An 18965-nucleotide genomic window follows, 5' to 3' on the forward strand; every position below is an offset into this window, starting at 1 on the left:
TTGAAGTTTTAGCTTCACAATTTATTTTTAAATTCTGAAAAATCCTTGATAAGTTACAAATAAACAAGGCCAACAAGAAAATATCACCAAATTGACATGTTATCAATTCTACAAGTAATCAGCACAATTTTTTGTTAGTGCTGGTTCTTTAAAAATAAATTGCCGACCATGTTTCCCAGATGTTTCATGAAACCCATTCAAGTAATTGTGCATAAATTGGCTTCATAGTACTTCTTGAACGAAAAAAAAAGAAAATCACACCACCATGCGATTTAACTAAACATCCATGCAATTACCTCCACACCACTTTTTATCCAACCGAACTGTATCTTCCTTTGTCCCTACTCCTCGAACAACATCGTAACGTACAGAAGACCCAGAAAATCACAAAAATACATCCATCAAAGTGTATATCTTTAGATAACAACAACCAAAACCTGATTGGAAGAAAAACTAAGAATACCATCAATCAAAATATCATCTGTGACCAAATTGATCCATCACCACTTACGTCAGCCCGCAGATGAAGGTAATTCATCTATCTTCCTATCTATCCAGCAGATCAGTAGCTGTGCGAATAATTCATCTCTTGATTATGCAGGAGGGAAATACAACATATACCATACACATCACACCTGCTGCTTCTTGCCTCGTTCACTAGGGTTCCCGAACCTGGAATTCCTATACACACCAGGATATTTACCTTCATACAAGAAGGTTGTGGCACCAAATTAAAACCCACCAACTACTTTATTTCCTAATTGGAGTTCTCCTAAATACTACAAGGAAGGTCCCGGCCGCGCCGGCCGCCGCGCTGTGTCGGAAACATAGCTCTTCAGTCTCTTTTGTATATATATTCTTTTTACGATATCGACTTGTCTTGGCGGGTGATACTTCATCATCATTTTGATGGAATCAGGGGACACATATACATACAAATTATATATGGGATGCGACCAACAGCAGTTCGTTGAATCAGACGGTCAGCCCTTATTAATTTCGGGTTTTCATAATTTGACGGAAGTCTTGAGTGACAGATAGGAAGTACGAGTATCTAATTTGAGTTTATTGTTTGGGATACAGATGACGCTACTCCGTTATGGGAATGATTTTGTCAGAATTTGTGCCTAGGGAACTTTAATTTTTGTAATCCAATTGATTAAGCACAGCAGGAATGTCATTCTTCTTGTATACATATGGGTGATTATACAAAAGTTGGGTAACTCGATATCATCAACCAATTAAACGAAGACTTATTATATTTTATTGAGATTACAATTTATTTTAAAACAATGGAAATACCTTTATCTAGTCTCTCAATTTCAGTTGTTTATTTTACAAGTTATGAAAAAAACACAATTAGTTCTTAAAAGCCCAGACCGTTGGCATGTCACAACCCCGAAAACCAACAATTAAGTGACTGTCTATTAAACATTATCATTGTTTTGAGAAAACTTATCAATTTTCTATACAATCTGTGATGTATATAGTTATACATATATAAACTATAACTTTCATAATCCAGTGTTCTCCACTTTATGTACAAAAATAAGAAATTTTGTGTTCAGTTTCAACACGTCACGTCCTATTGTGTTGTTAATCTAAAGTTTATTTTTATTTATTAATTAGACTTTGATTTGTTTAAATGTAGTTTGTTGATATTCGACATTACAAAAAAAAACATTAGTCCTGATTATAATCTCAAATTTTGTCTTTTCGTCATTCCTATGGCGTCTATCCTGTGTCAGGTATATTGTTATTGTTTTTCATTTCATGATCATTAGTACTTTTAAGATGAATATTTTTAGATTTTGTTTATATTGTTTGTTGATAACTTAGAAATATTTAGTAAAACTATTTGAAAGTAGTAAAAGATAAGTGAATAACGTTACGTTAAATGTTAAAAGTCTGTTTAGAAAACTTATGTAGTATTTTCTCCCAGTATTACATATTAATAATTATTTTTAATTGTTACTAAGTGATTTTAAGTGGTCTTTTAAGTGAACCTAAGAGATTTGTACTAATTTATAATAAATTTTATTATAATACTTTCAAAACTGTGTATACTCGTCAGTCCCCTGGCAGTCGAATTCTGAAATTTCCTAACTTTCCTAATCTAAAGTAGCATAAAATCTCACATAATTCAATTCACGACTAGTTTCAAGAACTGACATTAAGGCAGTTTTAAATACGTGGTGTATTCAAACAAACAAAGCTTTAAGAAACATCAAAGTTTTACCGTTTTATCAACCTATCATGAACTTAATAAATTACGAAGATTACCTTAACTATCGATTTTTGTCAAAAAAGCGTTAGTTTAACTTTATTTTTTCTCACTCTGTTCCTGCTATACTTGTGTCTGTATCGCATTTTTACAACCCTTGTGGTTCTTAAGACTCATATACAAAAATTAGTTTCAAAATATTTCCAACCGCAGTTGTCCATTATTTTACCCTTTTCAATCTGAATAAAAAAAAAAATAAAATAAAAAAACAAATAAAGGATAATAACAAATCAGACTAAGTTCCAAAACTCACAAGGCCGTACTAGTTCAGAAAAAAGTGAATTAGAATTGAATTTTTGAAAGCTTGGCACATTTCATATGTATATTGCATGCAATAAGATTTCTAACGTCCTGATAAGTTGCAAAATGCCATTGCATTGCACAGGAGTTCAACAAAATCTACATCCCTACTCCTGTATCTTGCGTATATAAGTTTAAAACCTTCCCTCCATCAGATGACTATGTTTTAAATGAACTAGCTCTAGAAATATGTGTGTACAAGTGTATACAATATCATCGCTATTCAAATTTCTTTTGATATTCAACCGTGTGTTGACAAGATGGCAATCTAATAAAATCATTCCGTTGACACAAAACCAATTACTATATTTTCAACATAAGTAATTGAAGCCCTTGGGGAGGTAGCGGAATACGAGGTAGACACACGTACTGAAGGAGTTTGCAGCACACTTACCTACCATAGAGATCAGCGTGTTGTTCAGAACATATACCTTGAATATTATCGTTCCTTTGTTTCAGTTTCTCGGAAATGTAGGTATAGATATAAATAATATGATGAACGTACAGTTGAAGAAATATAAAAATATCAAGTGTCAAACACCTCTCTCGACTTGCAATATCTAAAAGTCCAATATGCATCATATCGCTCTTTGCAAGTGACAGGCCCCGTTGCTGGTCCCCAGACCCATTTGACGAGAACTGACAACTTGAAGGCGCTTTTATTTTTATTGAAATCCGATATTGAATGGTAGTGCACCATTCACCAGCTACCACCCCAACCTACTTCTTGTATTGGAATGGAAACTAAAAGATATACAAATAATAATAAAAAAACATATCACATACACTTATTGCAAGGGGAATACTTCGAGTCACAGTCCTTGGAATACTCCATAGATATATATGCCTGTTCGTACGATGATGTGGTGGTATACTTATGTTGATGACTTTGTCTGGGAATAGACTTCATCATGATGATGGCAAAGTACGACTCATTTGCGATAATTAAACGACTTGTCACTTGAAGATCAGAAGATCAACAAAAATGATTCCAAATGAGATGACACTCTATTGACAAGAACCACATTGTTTGGATTTGTTCCTTGCGTGGTTTTTTATGAAAAATCAATGGAGAATAAAACGGAGCTGGTAGGTAATTTTGAAGAGATTGTTTTCAATGACTTTTCATTATATTGAGGAATAATTTTTCTTATTGAATATATACGAGTAATTATACAAAGAATTATACAGAGAATTGAGGACATCGTTAAGTATAAAAACAGAAGTATTTTTCTCAAAAATTTGCAATTTGGTATTGAGCCCAACATATTCTGTTAAACGTTTACGTGTATTCTGTATGCTGCTATTCTGCGAATTGTTTTAAAATTGGTTAAGGTATAGACAAATATTATTGTAGGTTTTGCGGTTAAAAAAGTTGGGGTAATTTTTTATATTTTTTGGGTTAAATATATAAAATTTTATTTAAATGTAAAACAAAATGTATTTGAATTTTATAAAGTAGAGCTTCAAAGAATTGAAATACATTTCCCGTGTTTTGTTATAAAATCTATCCATAGTACAGTAGGATTTCCACGAATAACAAAAACAATATCTTTGGTATGAATAACACCGATAAAAGTTAGAGTAGAATCTTACTATGAATGGGTTTTTGACATTTATACGAGTCTCGAATGGCTCTTATGTGATTTCGTTTGAATGTTGGTACGATTTATATTGCATTTGTATCTCGATGGCTGTGTTCGTTGAGTAGTTATGCATTTAGAATCATGTGTGTTTTTCATTGGGGAAAAATCAATCTATTACTGTTGAAATTATTTAGTTTTGTTAGTGAAAATGGACTAACTGGGCTTATTTTTCAAGAGAAAACAATAGAAAAGATATTTATGTTTTGCTATGATTCCACCAACGGTTTATCTCAGTTTAGATTAAATAAATCTTTTTGTTGTTTCCACCACAGAACAAGATTATGTGTGAAGTGCAAGTGAGATAGTTTGATTCGTGTTAAATATTGAAGAACTGATTAGTTCAGCACCATATAAGGGTACCTACTCCATGTCCATGGTCTGTTTATTTGCATGACAAACATGCAAATAAACAGACCATAATGCATCATCTGTAAAACCAACTCCTCCATGCAGGTTTTTCTTTACAAATTTTGACTCGACTCCGATCCCCGACGGGATTCTTAAATTTCCAGATGTTTTCTAACCATTTCGTCTTGAAAATTGTCAATTTAATTAGTTTAAGTTAATTTTTTTTTTCTAAGTTAATTTTAACTTTGGAATTTCACAAAACTTTCTTTTATTTGTGTCTGTTTTTTCTGACAGATCTTTTTTCAGTTGTACCAATTTTTAAATACAAAAATCTGGCTACTGTGGATCGTTTTGTTGGCAATTTCTCACTGTATTATATATGGAGTTCCAAAAATGAACTTATTATATTCCTGTCAATTTTCATTTTGTATTAATTTAATCACATTTTAAATTCAAAATAATCAAAACTTTAATGATCCTGTATTGAATTTTAATTACATTGTAATCTTTTCTGTATTACTGATCCTAAAATTAATGCAAAATTATTTAAGTGTTTTACAAAATAGTTCATCTAATTTACTCATCAGATGGATTGTGTAGTTTTCTTTGGATTTCTTAGATATACAGACACATAACGTAATTTGTTTGCTTTATTGAATTTTAAACATAGACATAGCTTGAGTTGAGTTTGATTATGATGCACATACTTGCCATAAGTTATTCTGATTTATCACATTCAATTGAATGATTTAAAAAAACTTCGAAATTTTGTATACAGAATGGTTAATTACAAATACTGTATTGAGAATAAGTATCTGTGTAAATGCAAAAATATTTTGTTTTAAGATACACATTTTGAACACTTTGTTTTTTAATGAATTCCCTGCCTATGTCATCTAAAGCGAGGAATTAACAAATTCTCTAAAAGTAATTCTTGCCATGAAAAGTGCTTTCTCAAATTAGCCATTCGGATTGGGCTAAAAACTGTAGGTCCCCTTCATCCCTGCAATTATTTACAGGAATGGTTGAGAGTTGGACGTCACTAGGTCCTAGTTGCACCACCCAATTTATTTACTATAACACACTTTAAAAATTTCCCACATGTTTTCGATGTTTTCCATCATCAAAAGCCATTAAAAGAAATTCATCTCAAAAGACCAATCTAATAATTTAATTCGAGTCGCCCTCAAGAGCATAAATTATCATAAATGCCATTTTTAGCTATAAACAAAGACATACATACTATCCAACATAATTTATATATATGTATCTATGTATAATTGCATACATAAAACAAATACCTGATACGTCAAATTCTTACATTTACTTATAAATATGTATGTGTATGCATATCCAATGGTAACTCACAAGCTTGATCCTTTTCCCGATTCAATTAAAATTATGAAATGTTGTTGAATTTGAATGATGTTATTTCGACATTCAGTCAAATTCTCCTTTCCCTCATAATAATATGTATTGAGTCCTTGTTTCGTTCTTCATCGTATCATATGTACAAACATACAATAGAATATGAATTTATATATGTAAATGTACTTATACCTATATGCATCTACATACATACATCTAAAGTCATGTACATACACCAACAGAGCTCTAAATTTGACTTTTCTTAATTAATTTGAAAATTCCTTTCATTCCAGAAACATGCAAAAATCCTCTGGGCATGGAATCCGGATCTATTGCTGATTTTCAAATAACAGCAAGTTCAGCACATGATATGGGAAATGTCGGTCCCCAGCATGCAAGGTAAGTTTTCGTTTCTCAAACCTACTCCCTTTCGTTCCCTCTGCTCTTTCTCTCATGAAAAGTGCTTTAGGTACCGTTTTATATGTACGTACATATCTACAAATTGAAGTAAGTAATTTTATGAATTCCATCCAACTCTGACAACTAGAATTCAAAATAAAACATACAAAATGTACAAAAAAAACACCATAAGAATCCTTAGTGACAAAATTTATTTAAAAAAAATAAGTCATTTTAACTGACACGAAGGACTTCTCTGCTTGGTCTCTTGCTCGTTCCGCTGGATGCGGTGGCTTTATGTTGTGTGGAGGTCACATAATAATAATCTAACCGAAAAGTCGTTTTCAAATATTGGAAAAAATATGTAAAAACAAACAAACACAAACTGTGTATACTTACATAAATTTGCACAGATGTACGAAAACATACATACATATGTACAGTACATATCCTTATTTTAGCATTGTTTAAGTTTATTTTAAACTATACATATGTATGTAAAATTATATTTGTTATCTTGATTGTGTTCTATAAGACCTTACTATAAATGTTCAAAATATTTAGTTTTTTAAATAGAAAGCTATTTGGCAGAATGAAAGACACCGAGAGCTTTCATGTCATTCTTAGAAACATATAAATACATACATACATATTATTTATAAAATGTATCTTTTCAACATGCAGAAGACAATTCGTGACTTTGGCTTATTGTAAATAAATTGAATTTTATTTTTTTTGGAAAAAAAACTCCAGGCAAATGTTTTAATTTCAAATTGGAAAAAGAAGTCATTTTAACGTGAGCCAAACATTTGAAAAATCATATGTAATGGTTAGAATGTCAAAAGAAAATTGTAAATTATACCACAAAGGCGATTAGTATTTTTGGACACAGTTCCTATATTTAAATAAGGATTAAAGGCTGATGGATTTATATAAAAAAATTACTGAATGTTGCAAACTATATTTTCTGTAAAATAAAATTAATTTGAAGCCAACATCTTTGGTTTTTGAAAAGATATTCGAGTCATTTACAAACTTTTAGTATGCTTTTTTAGGTCTTTATTGTAAATAAAAATATTGGCGTAAATATTTAGGTCTTTATTGTAAATAAAAATATTGGCGTAAATAAATTGGATTTTTTTTTGGAAAAAAAAACGCCAGGCAAATGTTTCAATTTCTAGTTGGGAAAAAAGTCATTTTAACGCGAGTCAAAGATGCCAACTGAATGATATAAAATTCTAAAATTTCGTGGAAATAGGACACATTTTTTCTTCCATATCGGCATTTGCACTTAATAAGGCCTAATTTTGTGTATTTTGATAATTGTCATTATGTCAGCTTTTTCTGTTATCGTACAAAAGTTGTCAATTGAATGTATCTTGGAGATAAAACCATTTTTGTTCGTAAAATGTTCGAAGTGATATTTTTTTTGTTCAATTTTATAGATCTATAAAAAAAATTGATTTTTCTTTCAAAATTATACAAGTTTTGTATCACGTTAAAATACATTATATAAAATTTAGTTGAAGTCGTTAGCGCTATTGGTTCGTGAGATATTTTGGATCAACCAATATATTCATTTGTTTTTTAAATTGCTAATATAAAAAACCACCCACTTAATTAGCTGGAGAGTCATTTCTGCATCTTTCTAGGTATCTGTATAACTACATTTATTTCAAGTCTATACCTCTACTGGTTGTAAAGATATAGACGACGAAAAAACCTTCCCGGATGTACGGACATACGGACTGACGAACAAAAATTTGTATCTGGAAAAACCTTTAACAAAACGTTCGTTAAGGAAGTAGTTCTTTCAGCAATTATATTTTTATCTTGCAAATTTGAAATTTCAGTTTTTCTATAAATTTGCTGCCCTTTGAATTGAACCTGAACGCAGAAATTCAAAAAGTATATCTTAGCAGCACTATTGTTTTTCAAACTGCCAATTCAGCTTTCCTTTGCTACCGAAAAATCTTTGAATTTCTAGTTTTTAACCACACACGTGTAGAATTTAAAAAAATAAGTTCTGCTTTTCAATTTTAAGTTTGTAGTTTATATTCCTAATTTAGGTAAATGTGAATAAATCTCATAAGTTTTATTAAAACTTTTGCCTTGTGTATACACCTCATAACAAACCGCATCTCCTTAGCTGTGTTTTCAATTAATAGTCCTTAGTTTAAGACTTTGATGATAAATCTAACCACATGAACTTCATTACTGCTGAGGTAACCTAATTTTCAAAACTTGAACTATGATATAGAAACTTTTATTATGTACATAAATATACTTTTATATTTTGTTGGTTTATTGCTCAGTTTTAATTTAAGACTTGAAATAACGACTTTTAACTTGAAACCTGCAATTTTTGTTAAAAAAGTAAATGACTAAAAAATAGGTGGATACAAAGTATTTTCTTACCTTGTTTAGTTATTTATACTATATAAATTGACCTCTTTTCGGTAACCTTGCGTTATACAAAGTGCAGCACCTTAAGTTTATGGTATTATTCATGAACTCTTCAACTTTATATCAAACACTAATTGAACGACGTATAATACATTAAGCTGTATGCCCTCGATTACTTAAGTAAACAGTATAGGTACTAGCAATACATCAGTCATATATGCATAATGAATGTATACATATATACTCAGAGGGTACTTTGGCAGCGTTTCGCACCCACACTTCCTCGTTCCTTTAACAAACATCCTTGAAGTGGATGATTTAAGTGACCACTTCAGTTTTAAGCTTTTGTTGGAACATATATATGTACATAAACTGTACAATACTTATATTGTACGTATTTGTATGCTAAGATAGATAGATATATATAATACGAGGTATTGTGTTGTATGTCATAAACATTTTCGCCAGTTCAAGTGCCACTTAAGGACTCTATAGCCCAGTAGGTACTGAATACGAACTGCAGCACACGTTCCAGGACTTATTGCTGCACGAACAACCATTTTGTCGAAAAGAAGAAGTAGGTAAGGTATATGTAGTATAAAAATAGTCTACAAGTAGCCTTGAGAAAAAGGTATTACACCCAATTGGTATACTATACTCACTGTACCATTAGTACATGCAATGCTATAGGTACTGCACAATGCAGAAGAGTTTAAATATATGTAATGGGGTAGTTTATCGTTAAAGGGTTATAAACCATTTCTTAACAAAAGGAGTAAAGCATACACACCAAAGCTTAAATATAGAGGACATCGAATTCGAAAGCAGGTAGTAGGTAGTACAGTATAAAAAGAAACTCCGGAACTCGTAAAAGGTTTATTTTTTAGCCATTGCAATTCCGAACGCCAAACACCACCCTGAATAGTTGTAATTTGTTGCCCCCAAGAAGTTAGAACGTATAGAATATACCTATGCTCTGTATTACGATTACGACGGAGGAACCTTTTGATGAAACGAACCGTGGGAACTTGAACGAATGCTTTAGCATCATGCACACCTCTATCCACATCTGCCCACTTCGAAGTAATGTCATGCGCAATTTTCCTTCAACTGCATATGCCCTTCGCCCTTCGCTTGTCGTCATCTTAGTCGTCGTTGTATAGTCTCCATTCTAGCCTTCACCTTCCCCCGAAACACGGATTATTGATTTTAATGATACACTATAGAACGTATACTATGACGAAAAATGGAAATAAAACAAAAACTGTTCGATGGTAATTCCCGGCGAGAGGGATTTAATAGTGCCTTTTAGAGTCAATATTTTGGAATAAGTACATTTACTTGCGTCGACGTGATTCCGAGAAAATGTTTAGATATTTAAATGTATATTGATCTTAAAGAAGAGCCAAGGTGCGGCGTGAGGCGGTGAACTGATATAGAACTGACTGAGGTTTATTTATTGCGGTATACATACTTACACAATATACCTTTTACATACCTCATACTTGCAGGTTGTACCTTCTAAGGTTTAGTTGGCACAGAGCAAACGAGAGAATGAAAAGGAGTCGTTTTAGAAGCTTTCTTTAAACTGGTATTAGAGTCCTTAACGAGGAGGACTAATATTTTGGATGAGAAATGTTTAATTTCTCGTTTCGGGGAAAATGGTTGTATTCTCTTTTGTATATTGGTTTTCTTGGCACTATAGGTGCTTATTTAAAATTCAATTTGATTTTATTTGCCCAACATTTTGAGATGTTTCTTAAAAGAATTCAAGTGATTTGACAACTTAAACTTATAAATATACAGTTTTCGATTATTCTAAAAAGCTATACTTCAAGGTATTTAAAGTGTACTGCTTAAGACGACTCATTCTGATTTCCTGGTTTCGATAGTAGTGTTCTGGGCAAATCATGAACTTACACAGCAAGTTAATTATATTAAAAATTGTTTGAATCGACAACGCGATGTAGATAAACACTATACCCTCTAAGAATAGCAATTCGCATGATTGTTCATTTTCTTTTGATTTTCAAAAAGCAAATTGTTAGCAGGATTCTGAACATTTATGTGCTTTTTCTTTTTGTATTGAGAATTCTTAAAGACATCGATTCTCATAAAATATTTAAATATTCCAACTCTTGTCATCCATGGAATAACATGGAAAAGTCGCATAAAAAGCATGATCGTCTTTTGAATAGTTTAAAATTGTAAAATTCTCTAAACCTTTTTAGCTGTTATATGCGAGCGTGGTCACTGTTAAATAATAGCAACAATTGATTTTTCGAAAAATCAAAAAAAAATATTTTGATAATTTAGTCGTCAATACTCAATGCGAATAGCTCAGTAGCAAGTCCAATCTCCTGCATTGTCAATTATAGCCCGGCACCTTCGGGGCATACTTTCCACTAGTTTTTCTGCATATTCAACCGGAAAACACTTCAAAATATTCCGAATTCGTCGAGAAAATTGATCTAAATTACATAGTTTGCGTCTGCGAAGCTGCATTTTTATCAGAGCCCACACATTTTCTTTATGATTTGCATCCGGTGACTAAGATGGCCAATCTTAAGTGAGAACTCCGTTTTGCGCCTTCCACTCGCTACGCGCTCGACTCTGATGTTTTGGATCGTTGCTTCTTGAAGGATCCAGCTTTCATTTTTCTTGATAGACCATTGCATAGCAGATGGGAACAAAGCCTTTTGGTATATTTTATTATTTTTTTTCGCCATTTAAATGTTCGATAAATAAGAACAAAGTACCGAAAGCTTTATTTGAGAACCACCCCCAAACATGGACCTTGACGGAGTGTTTAACAATCCGTTGAAGCATCCTACTGGTGGAGGTTGTCCAGGGGCGTTTGATGCTCGGAAATGCATAGAAGGAGGGTTGATCAGAAAAACTACGTTGCTCAAATCGCGGTCCAAGTTTTCCTTCACCCATTCCACTCGTTTTTCAACGAGTTTTGCACTCAACATTGGTTTTTCCAAAGTACTGGGATATTTCAGTTTATTGGGAAGCAGGTGCCAGCGAATCGTTCCGTAAGATATTTCAACACCTTTTGCTTTCAATTTTACAGCAGCTTCACGTAAAGTCAAAGTTGGATTTTTCGAGAACAATGCGAGAATCATTTTTCGTCTTTTTTTGAGACTTTGCTTGCACTTCCGCGATCAGGAAAATCATCAACGTTACCGACCTTTTTATAGCGATTTATCCACTTGCAAACGAACTGCTTCGACTTTCCCATATATTTCGCAGCAGCAGTTTGCGTTAATTTGGGTCCTTTTTCATGTAAACATAGAAAAACTGCCTCAAAGCGAGAGGTGTAAACAGCTTACATTTCGAAAAACCACTCAATTGAAGACTAAATTTGACAGACAGCTGACTTTTTACAAAAAGCATGAAGGACTATGGTACCCTCTTTGTCATAGAAAAAGAAAGAGGACTCTGATTTTTTATCTACGTGTAACAGAGGCCACGCTTTTATGTAACAGACTGTACATAATGTAAATCTTATAGATTCCTTTTTAGCAATGCAGATTTTTTTTATTAAGATTGCTAACAACTTTCATCAATGTTTCAATCACACTCCTGCAGATATATGTGTATGAGATTTTTCCCCATACTTATGAGACTCTCCGCAAACCATTTCCCCTTCTCCAAATATTTTATCTATCTCTAAGTTCAGGTGAATTTACAACCATATGGAAGAAGAAATTTACTACAGCGTTTAAAATTAGTAATTTAATTACAAATCATTCTCCTGTATTCACAAGCGTTTGAACAAATTGTTTCAGTTAATAATATGGTTTTTTGCGACAACGCTTGAACATTACTAATGTACTTCCATTGTTTGTGTTGAATTACCATAGAACTCAGTAAAAAGCTCAACTTTACTTACACCGATTATTCTAAGGCGTTTAACCAACTATCTCATGATTTCATCACGTTTAGGCTAAAGAAAATTGAGTGTCTTCCCCAATTCATCATATATGAATTATGAAGTTGAATACAGAAGCTATTTTTCCAAACTATTCATTGCCGCAAGGCAGTCATTTAGGACCACTAAGTTTTTATGTTAGCTATTAATGATGTTCTCCTTAGTGTACGCTACAAAAACGTCTTAATCTATAACGATGGCTTTAAAGGATATAAGCAGTATTTTTTCGATTTTAACATGAGTTAGATATGAATATTCTTAAAAACATATTAAAAGCTTGTTTTTATTTATTATTTAATTAGATTTGTTCTATATTTGTATTTTGTTTGCATGTATTATGTTATCGTTGTTCGTTTTATTTCTTTTTAACTTCTAACACTGGCCTAAGTGATGAGCCAGATGAGCACATATTTTGTGTTGGCAATTCTTTGATCAAAACATTTGTATTGTATGTAACTTTCTTACGCAGAGATGTAATATTACTAACAAATAAAATGTATCAAAAAGAATGATTTAAACATTAATCCGATTAAATGTTGTTGCAAATGAAAAATACTTGTATAAAATCTACTGTTCTAATTGTATATAATCACGTATGTATGTTTTTCTGAAATATGTGTGTTTTGACTTTGAAATAAAATTATGTATTTGTTGTTACTCTGTTTTTGTTCAACGTACGAAGAAGTTTTTTTATTTAAAAAAGAAAAACTCTAGAAATATTCTTCGAGGAGACGAATATTTCATCAAATGTCATGTAATAATTTTCTTTAAAAAGCGTATACTCCTAGTTTGATTGATTATAAAATATCGCTGAACTCTATAATTAGCATTCATGATTTCAAATTATGTACATTTTCAAGCAGTACTGATAGCCAAATATTGAAAATCCATAGCCTAAAATCATCTCTCTCGTAAATTATCCATCTGCCTTAAGGTTCTGTGTCATTGTTCTATAATAATTATTATTTTTTTTTATAAAAGACTACTTCAGGCAGTTATTACTTAAAGCCATTACTCCAATAGACAGTATGTATTTACTCTGAATCTGAACTGTACCAACCCCAACCTATCTCCAGATCATGTTTTATATGACTTTATTATTAGTTCTTATATGGATCATAGACATTTGGGTTCTAAAAGAACAGATGCATTTGTTCCTACTTAGTAGCCTGTTCATTATCAGCATTGATGCCTATACATATGTACATGTGCATAAGGTAGGTAAGGTATTTCACAGAGAAAACGTTTATGAGCAAAATTTTCAAAGACATTCTCATAGAGAGAATGCTTTCAACTTAATGATAAAGCTATGCAATCTTTTGAAGACTACTGAAGCGAAATAACTTGTTCATCGTTCATATGGGCGCATGTATGATTACTTCCACCTTGCCTACATATGATATAAACCTTGAACAGAAACCATAAGCATAGAGATTTCACAATCTGTATATATTTGCAGATCTGTAGATTTGGAACTTTATATAAACATAATAGGTATACCATCACATCCATATGTGCTTTTTTGTGTATTTAGAAGCAGAACGAATTTCGATTGATTGACCTGAGCTTCCAAGTTTGTCTCTGATCAATTGTATACAAATTGTTTGGTAGGTGATTTTACGTTGAAATAGAAGGCAATCGATGGTAGTAGCCGTATTCTTTTGTTAGACTTGGATTTAATAAAACAATAAAAAATGATATATTTAAGTGCTGATTGAATAACAGGAAAAGAAAAGTAATATGAGAATGAATGATACCTAAAGTTAAGAAGAAGTAACATATCGCAGGTTTAATATAGAAAAAAAAATATTGTTTTACCTACAACAAAGCTCTTGCTCTTGAATCAATGAGTCACATGTTCGGGCTTTAAAAGATCGTTAATAAAAATCTGATTATCATCCTAAAAATGAGGACAAAACACAGAAAGTAATTTCAAGTCCATAAATTTAAAATCTGAGCCATTAGCTCCAAAAATTTATGCTGCAGTAATAAGTATGTTAATGTAGAATAAACGAATTTTATAATAGTAGTAGTTTACTTACTGTATTTATTTTGAAATTTGAATAAATACATAAAACATGGTATACAATACACAAATATACAAACCAAGTGCAGGATAAATGATATTAAGAATAAACAATATGCGAACCCCAATCAAATGAGATGCAAGTGCAAAATCACAAATATTTGTTCTTTTGATTTACCTATGAGTGCAAAAGTACAGGTAAACATAATGTCAGTTTATGGGTCATTCTTTTTGTAAGCCAGAATAAGGGAGGATTATACATATATCAGGTATTTGATTCTATACATGTAGATACAAAAATATGTCCATACAAACAAACGATGTGTGGTGAACGATGTTGTAGGCAAATTGGAAGGAGTGGAGTAAAACAAAGAATCCTTCCTTTTTTATTTTTAAAATACGTTTCTAAAGCACTTCTATTACTGTGCATGTTATGCTAGACGTAGAAAATATACCTAACATCTGAAAGTAGATTTCAAAATTTGCAGTTTAGAGGAACTTTTTATTTTATTTAGATTTATACAATATTTCATGAATAAATGCAATGTAATACGTTTGAAGTAGGTAAGTTTAATTACTGCATCATGCGTAAAGCCTTCTAAAAATTGTCTACATACATGGCTGCTTGTTTTTACTTGATTGCACATGATTGGTCCTTAAACTCGTCATGCCTTCAATTCTGTTCTATAACCTGTTGTTTACTCTTCGCACATAGTGCATTCCAAATTCGATGATAGAAATTGCTTTAATCAAGGCAAGGCATGAGAGTTAGCTGAAATTCGATTAAAGTTTGGCGAGATACCTACATGCATATATGCACTCTTCCTCTTCTCCATCATACATATTATGTTGGCCCACATGACTCCTTCCAACCGAAAGCAATGTGACCATCGAATCAAATCAAAATCGAATCGACACAATCTAAACTTCCATAGCTATCTGTGATGGAACTCAGGCTAACGTCATCGCTTTGACCGACCAGGAACAGACGACACACATGATGATTTTCATGCTGATGCTGCTGCATTCATCACTTGTCTATGCAAAATGCCAGAATCAGAAAATTTGGATCGAAAAACAAATTAACATCTCAACTTGAGTGATGAAGACATCCTTTACCTCTCTTTCATGCTGATTTCGAAAATTTATAGCCGGAACTTCTGGCATTTAAAATGGAAAAAGGGGACCTGTATACAAAAGAAAAAAATTATTAACAGTCTATTAAAGTGATATGCATTTCGATAAAATTTTCGGCTTCTTCTGCTGCTGCACAGCCAGATAAACATTATTAAAGATAGCACCAAGCAAAACTGATTACATCCCTTGACCAATTCGTTATCACAGTTCTTCAATAAATAACACGATTAATGTGGAACTGGGTCTGGATGTGGCACATATATGAGGCAGCGACGAACATAACTAATTGCTTCCATTTTCGAAATCGATTAAAGGACCTTCATCAGCATGACCCAAAACTTAAGCACAGAACCGGATCGGCACTGGCCGGACTATAGCTAGTGATGTCCTCTATTTGATGGTGAACTGATGATGAAACGAATAGAACGAAAGTTGCACCAGCCACAGATCCAGCATTAGCTAATTAGAAGATCAATTTTTCATGTTAGGTCATCTCTATCAATGGAGTCAAGCATTAAGATAATCAAATATTTTGGTATGTAGGATTTTTTGTTTGTTTCCTCACTATACTCAAGAAAAAAGAAAAAAACACAAACAAAAAAAGAAAAGAAAAGCGATATTGGGTGATAAACTGCTTTTGTGTTTTTTTGGTTGTTCCACATAATTTGTTATAGAAAGAGTGACACTTTTTATTGATTGTTTTTCGATTAAGGACGAATTAGTTCCAGTCAGTCATTTAATTGACTTTGAAAATATTTGTTTTTGTTTTGGTCTTCTAAAGTTTTGTCTTACAAGCCAGATTGCGCTATCATTTTAACATTACTATTACTATTATTATTATCGTATGGTGTTTTCGCTAAGATGAAGTTTTTCATATGTTTAAAAACAGAGCTGTTTAAGAAAATGAGCTTGCTGATGATTTTAAATTTGTAATCTAAATTATTTTGCGAACAACAAATTTTGTTAAAGAAAACTGACTATTCAAAAAAAACTTTTCGGTTGAAAAAAAATATTTCCCAGATGGCCATAATCAAATATATGTGGGAGTTGGGCTTAAAACCAATTGAAATAAAAGACTTTTGGATACAACTGTTTTTTCAAAGAATGAAGATTAGAATTAAACATTCAAAATGTAATCAATAACAAGTTAGAACCATTTTTTTTTTCAGCTTTAAATACAAATTAAAATACCAAGTGCCATTTAATTTTGAATACAATACATTTCAAGTAGTTTGTTTGGAAAAAAAACAATAATATATGAATATACACTACTGCAGTTTTAAAATATTTGACCATCACATCGAAGTTATTGATACCAAAACAATTTATTGACAATCAACAATTTAGTTGGTTTTATATTGTAATTTAACATAATTATTATTTTTCCTTTAAAAATTTTGTTTATAATTCTCTTATATCTGAAGTTACTTACACAAAACGAAATTTATACCAACATCTATTTATGTTTATGAAGTAAGCGTTTGTGTATAAAATATTGGAAAAACAAATAATTTCATAAAGTCAAAAATAAAGTCAATTTAAAAATTATGAATAAAACAAAAACAAAGACCCATCATGCAGTGATGTATGTACGTATTATGTACTTTATGATTGTATTGAAAACAAAACATGTAAATATTCTATGTAGGTATGTGTGTACATCCATTTTCACAAACTTAACTGAAATATGCATGTATATATACATATGTAAAATGATATTTTTTCTTTGTTTCCTCATTTTTTGTTTGGAGGAATTTAAAATCGAAGTTTATGTAATTTAGTTTTCAACGTTGTTCAAATTGTTGTTGATCCCAAAACCAACAACAGTAATATTTTCGTAGATACAAAAAATAACACACAAACATTTTCCAATTTGATACCTTTATGATAAAATACTAAAGCCTATACCGGGATACTGTCCTGCTTGACACAAAAATTCACAAATTTACATACCAACATAACTCTCTAGACACTGCTGTGGAAAAATATTTTGGATTAAAAGTGAAAAATAAAAAAAATTATTAATATTAATTAAAATGAAAAATAGTGTCCGATTTCAACCCATTTTTGTGCGAAAGGTCCCAAATGTAATTTCTTATCCAATGAAGGAGAGATTCGTAAAACAGAAGGGACAATTTTGATAAGAGAGCCTGATGCCAAACTCTATCAAATGCTTTTAATATATCCAGCGCAATAATCTTACTTTCTGCAAAATGATGTAAATGTTTTTCTTTTTCGCTAATCGGTGATATAAACCATACTATCACCATTTGACCTATCGCTACTAAGGTCGAACTGCCCCTCATTAAGGAGTCATCGGTCTTCGAGATATTTCTTGAGGTGATAATTAATCAGTGTTTCTATAACCTTGGCAAAAAGAGAAAATAAATAATATGGTATCCTTTTTCGATTTTCTTTGTGAAGTTCATATCTCAGCTTGACTAGTTTAATAAGTAGGTAGGTACTCCGCAGCAGTGCTGTAACAACCAAATATGTTCAAACAAATTAAATATAAGTTTATTGACCAAAACAGTTTCTTGCACAGTTATGTGCCTTGAATGGGACATAGCTAACAAAAACAACCCGGGCATAAAGAGTCGAACTTTTTCGCTGTTCCGTTTTAGTTTATTTTATATTTTTTGTTCCGTCTCACACACTTTATGCACTCGTCGTTTTCCATATACAGCTCATAAAAGTTTTGCTGAACTCATAAAAAAAGTAATAAACAAAAAGTGGAACAAGCAGAAGCAGATGAGTATTGTACGCGAGATAAAAAATGAAAAAAAAAAAAAAAACCCTTCGAACTACACATCCAGGATGAGTCCGGCCCTTGGGGCGGTGTCAGTTTTACAAAACATTTCCTGTAATAGTGTTTCCTATGTCAAACAATGTACACAACAAAAAAAGTACCTTTTATCTTTTTCTTTGGATATCCACTTAACTAATAAGCACTGGGGGTTCTTTCTCTTCCTGCTTTGGTTTGTTCTGTTGTATATCCTGTAGATGTACCGATATCTACCTCCATTCTCTATGGACAATAAAATGAATTCACTTGTGATAACGGACATCTGACGTTTGAATTGACAACTTACCTAGGTTTAGTCTGTGGTTCTC

At 31.8% G+C, this 18965-nt stretch overlaps 1 protein-coding gene and 1 long non-coding RNA gene across 2 annotated transcripts in view; one reads left to right on the top strand and one right to left on the bottom strand.

Annotated features, from left to right (window-relative positions):
* The window catches only part of LOC129939589 (discoidin domain-containing receptor 2-like), a 100937-nt gene that overhangs the window by 48978 nt on the left and 32994 nt on the right, over positions 1-18965 (top strand). Inside the window, exon 3 of the mRNA XM_056047657.1 lies at positions 6240-6345. Coding sequence (XP_055903632.1) covers positions 6240-6345 — 106 coding nt within the window. The remainder of the gene's footprint in view (positions 1-6239; positions 6346-18965) is intronic.
* LOC129939590 (uncharacterized) lies at positions 7512-8844 on the bottom strand. Its single transcript, XR_008780555.1, has 3 exons — positions 8764-8844; positions 8633-8701; positions 7512-8575 (listed from the first exon to the last, which is right to left on the bottom strand). It is a non-coding gene; the product is annotated as an uncharacterized LOC129939590 (long non-coding RNA).

Source organism: Eupeodes corollae, chromosome 1 (assembly GCF_945859685.1).
Source record: "Eupeodes corollae chromosome 1, idEupCoro1.1, whole genome shotgun sequence".
Lineage (NCBI taxonomy): Eukaryota > Metazoa > Arthropoda > Insecta > Diptera > Syrphidae > Eupeodes > Eupeodes corollae.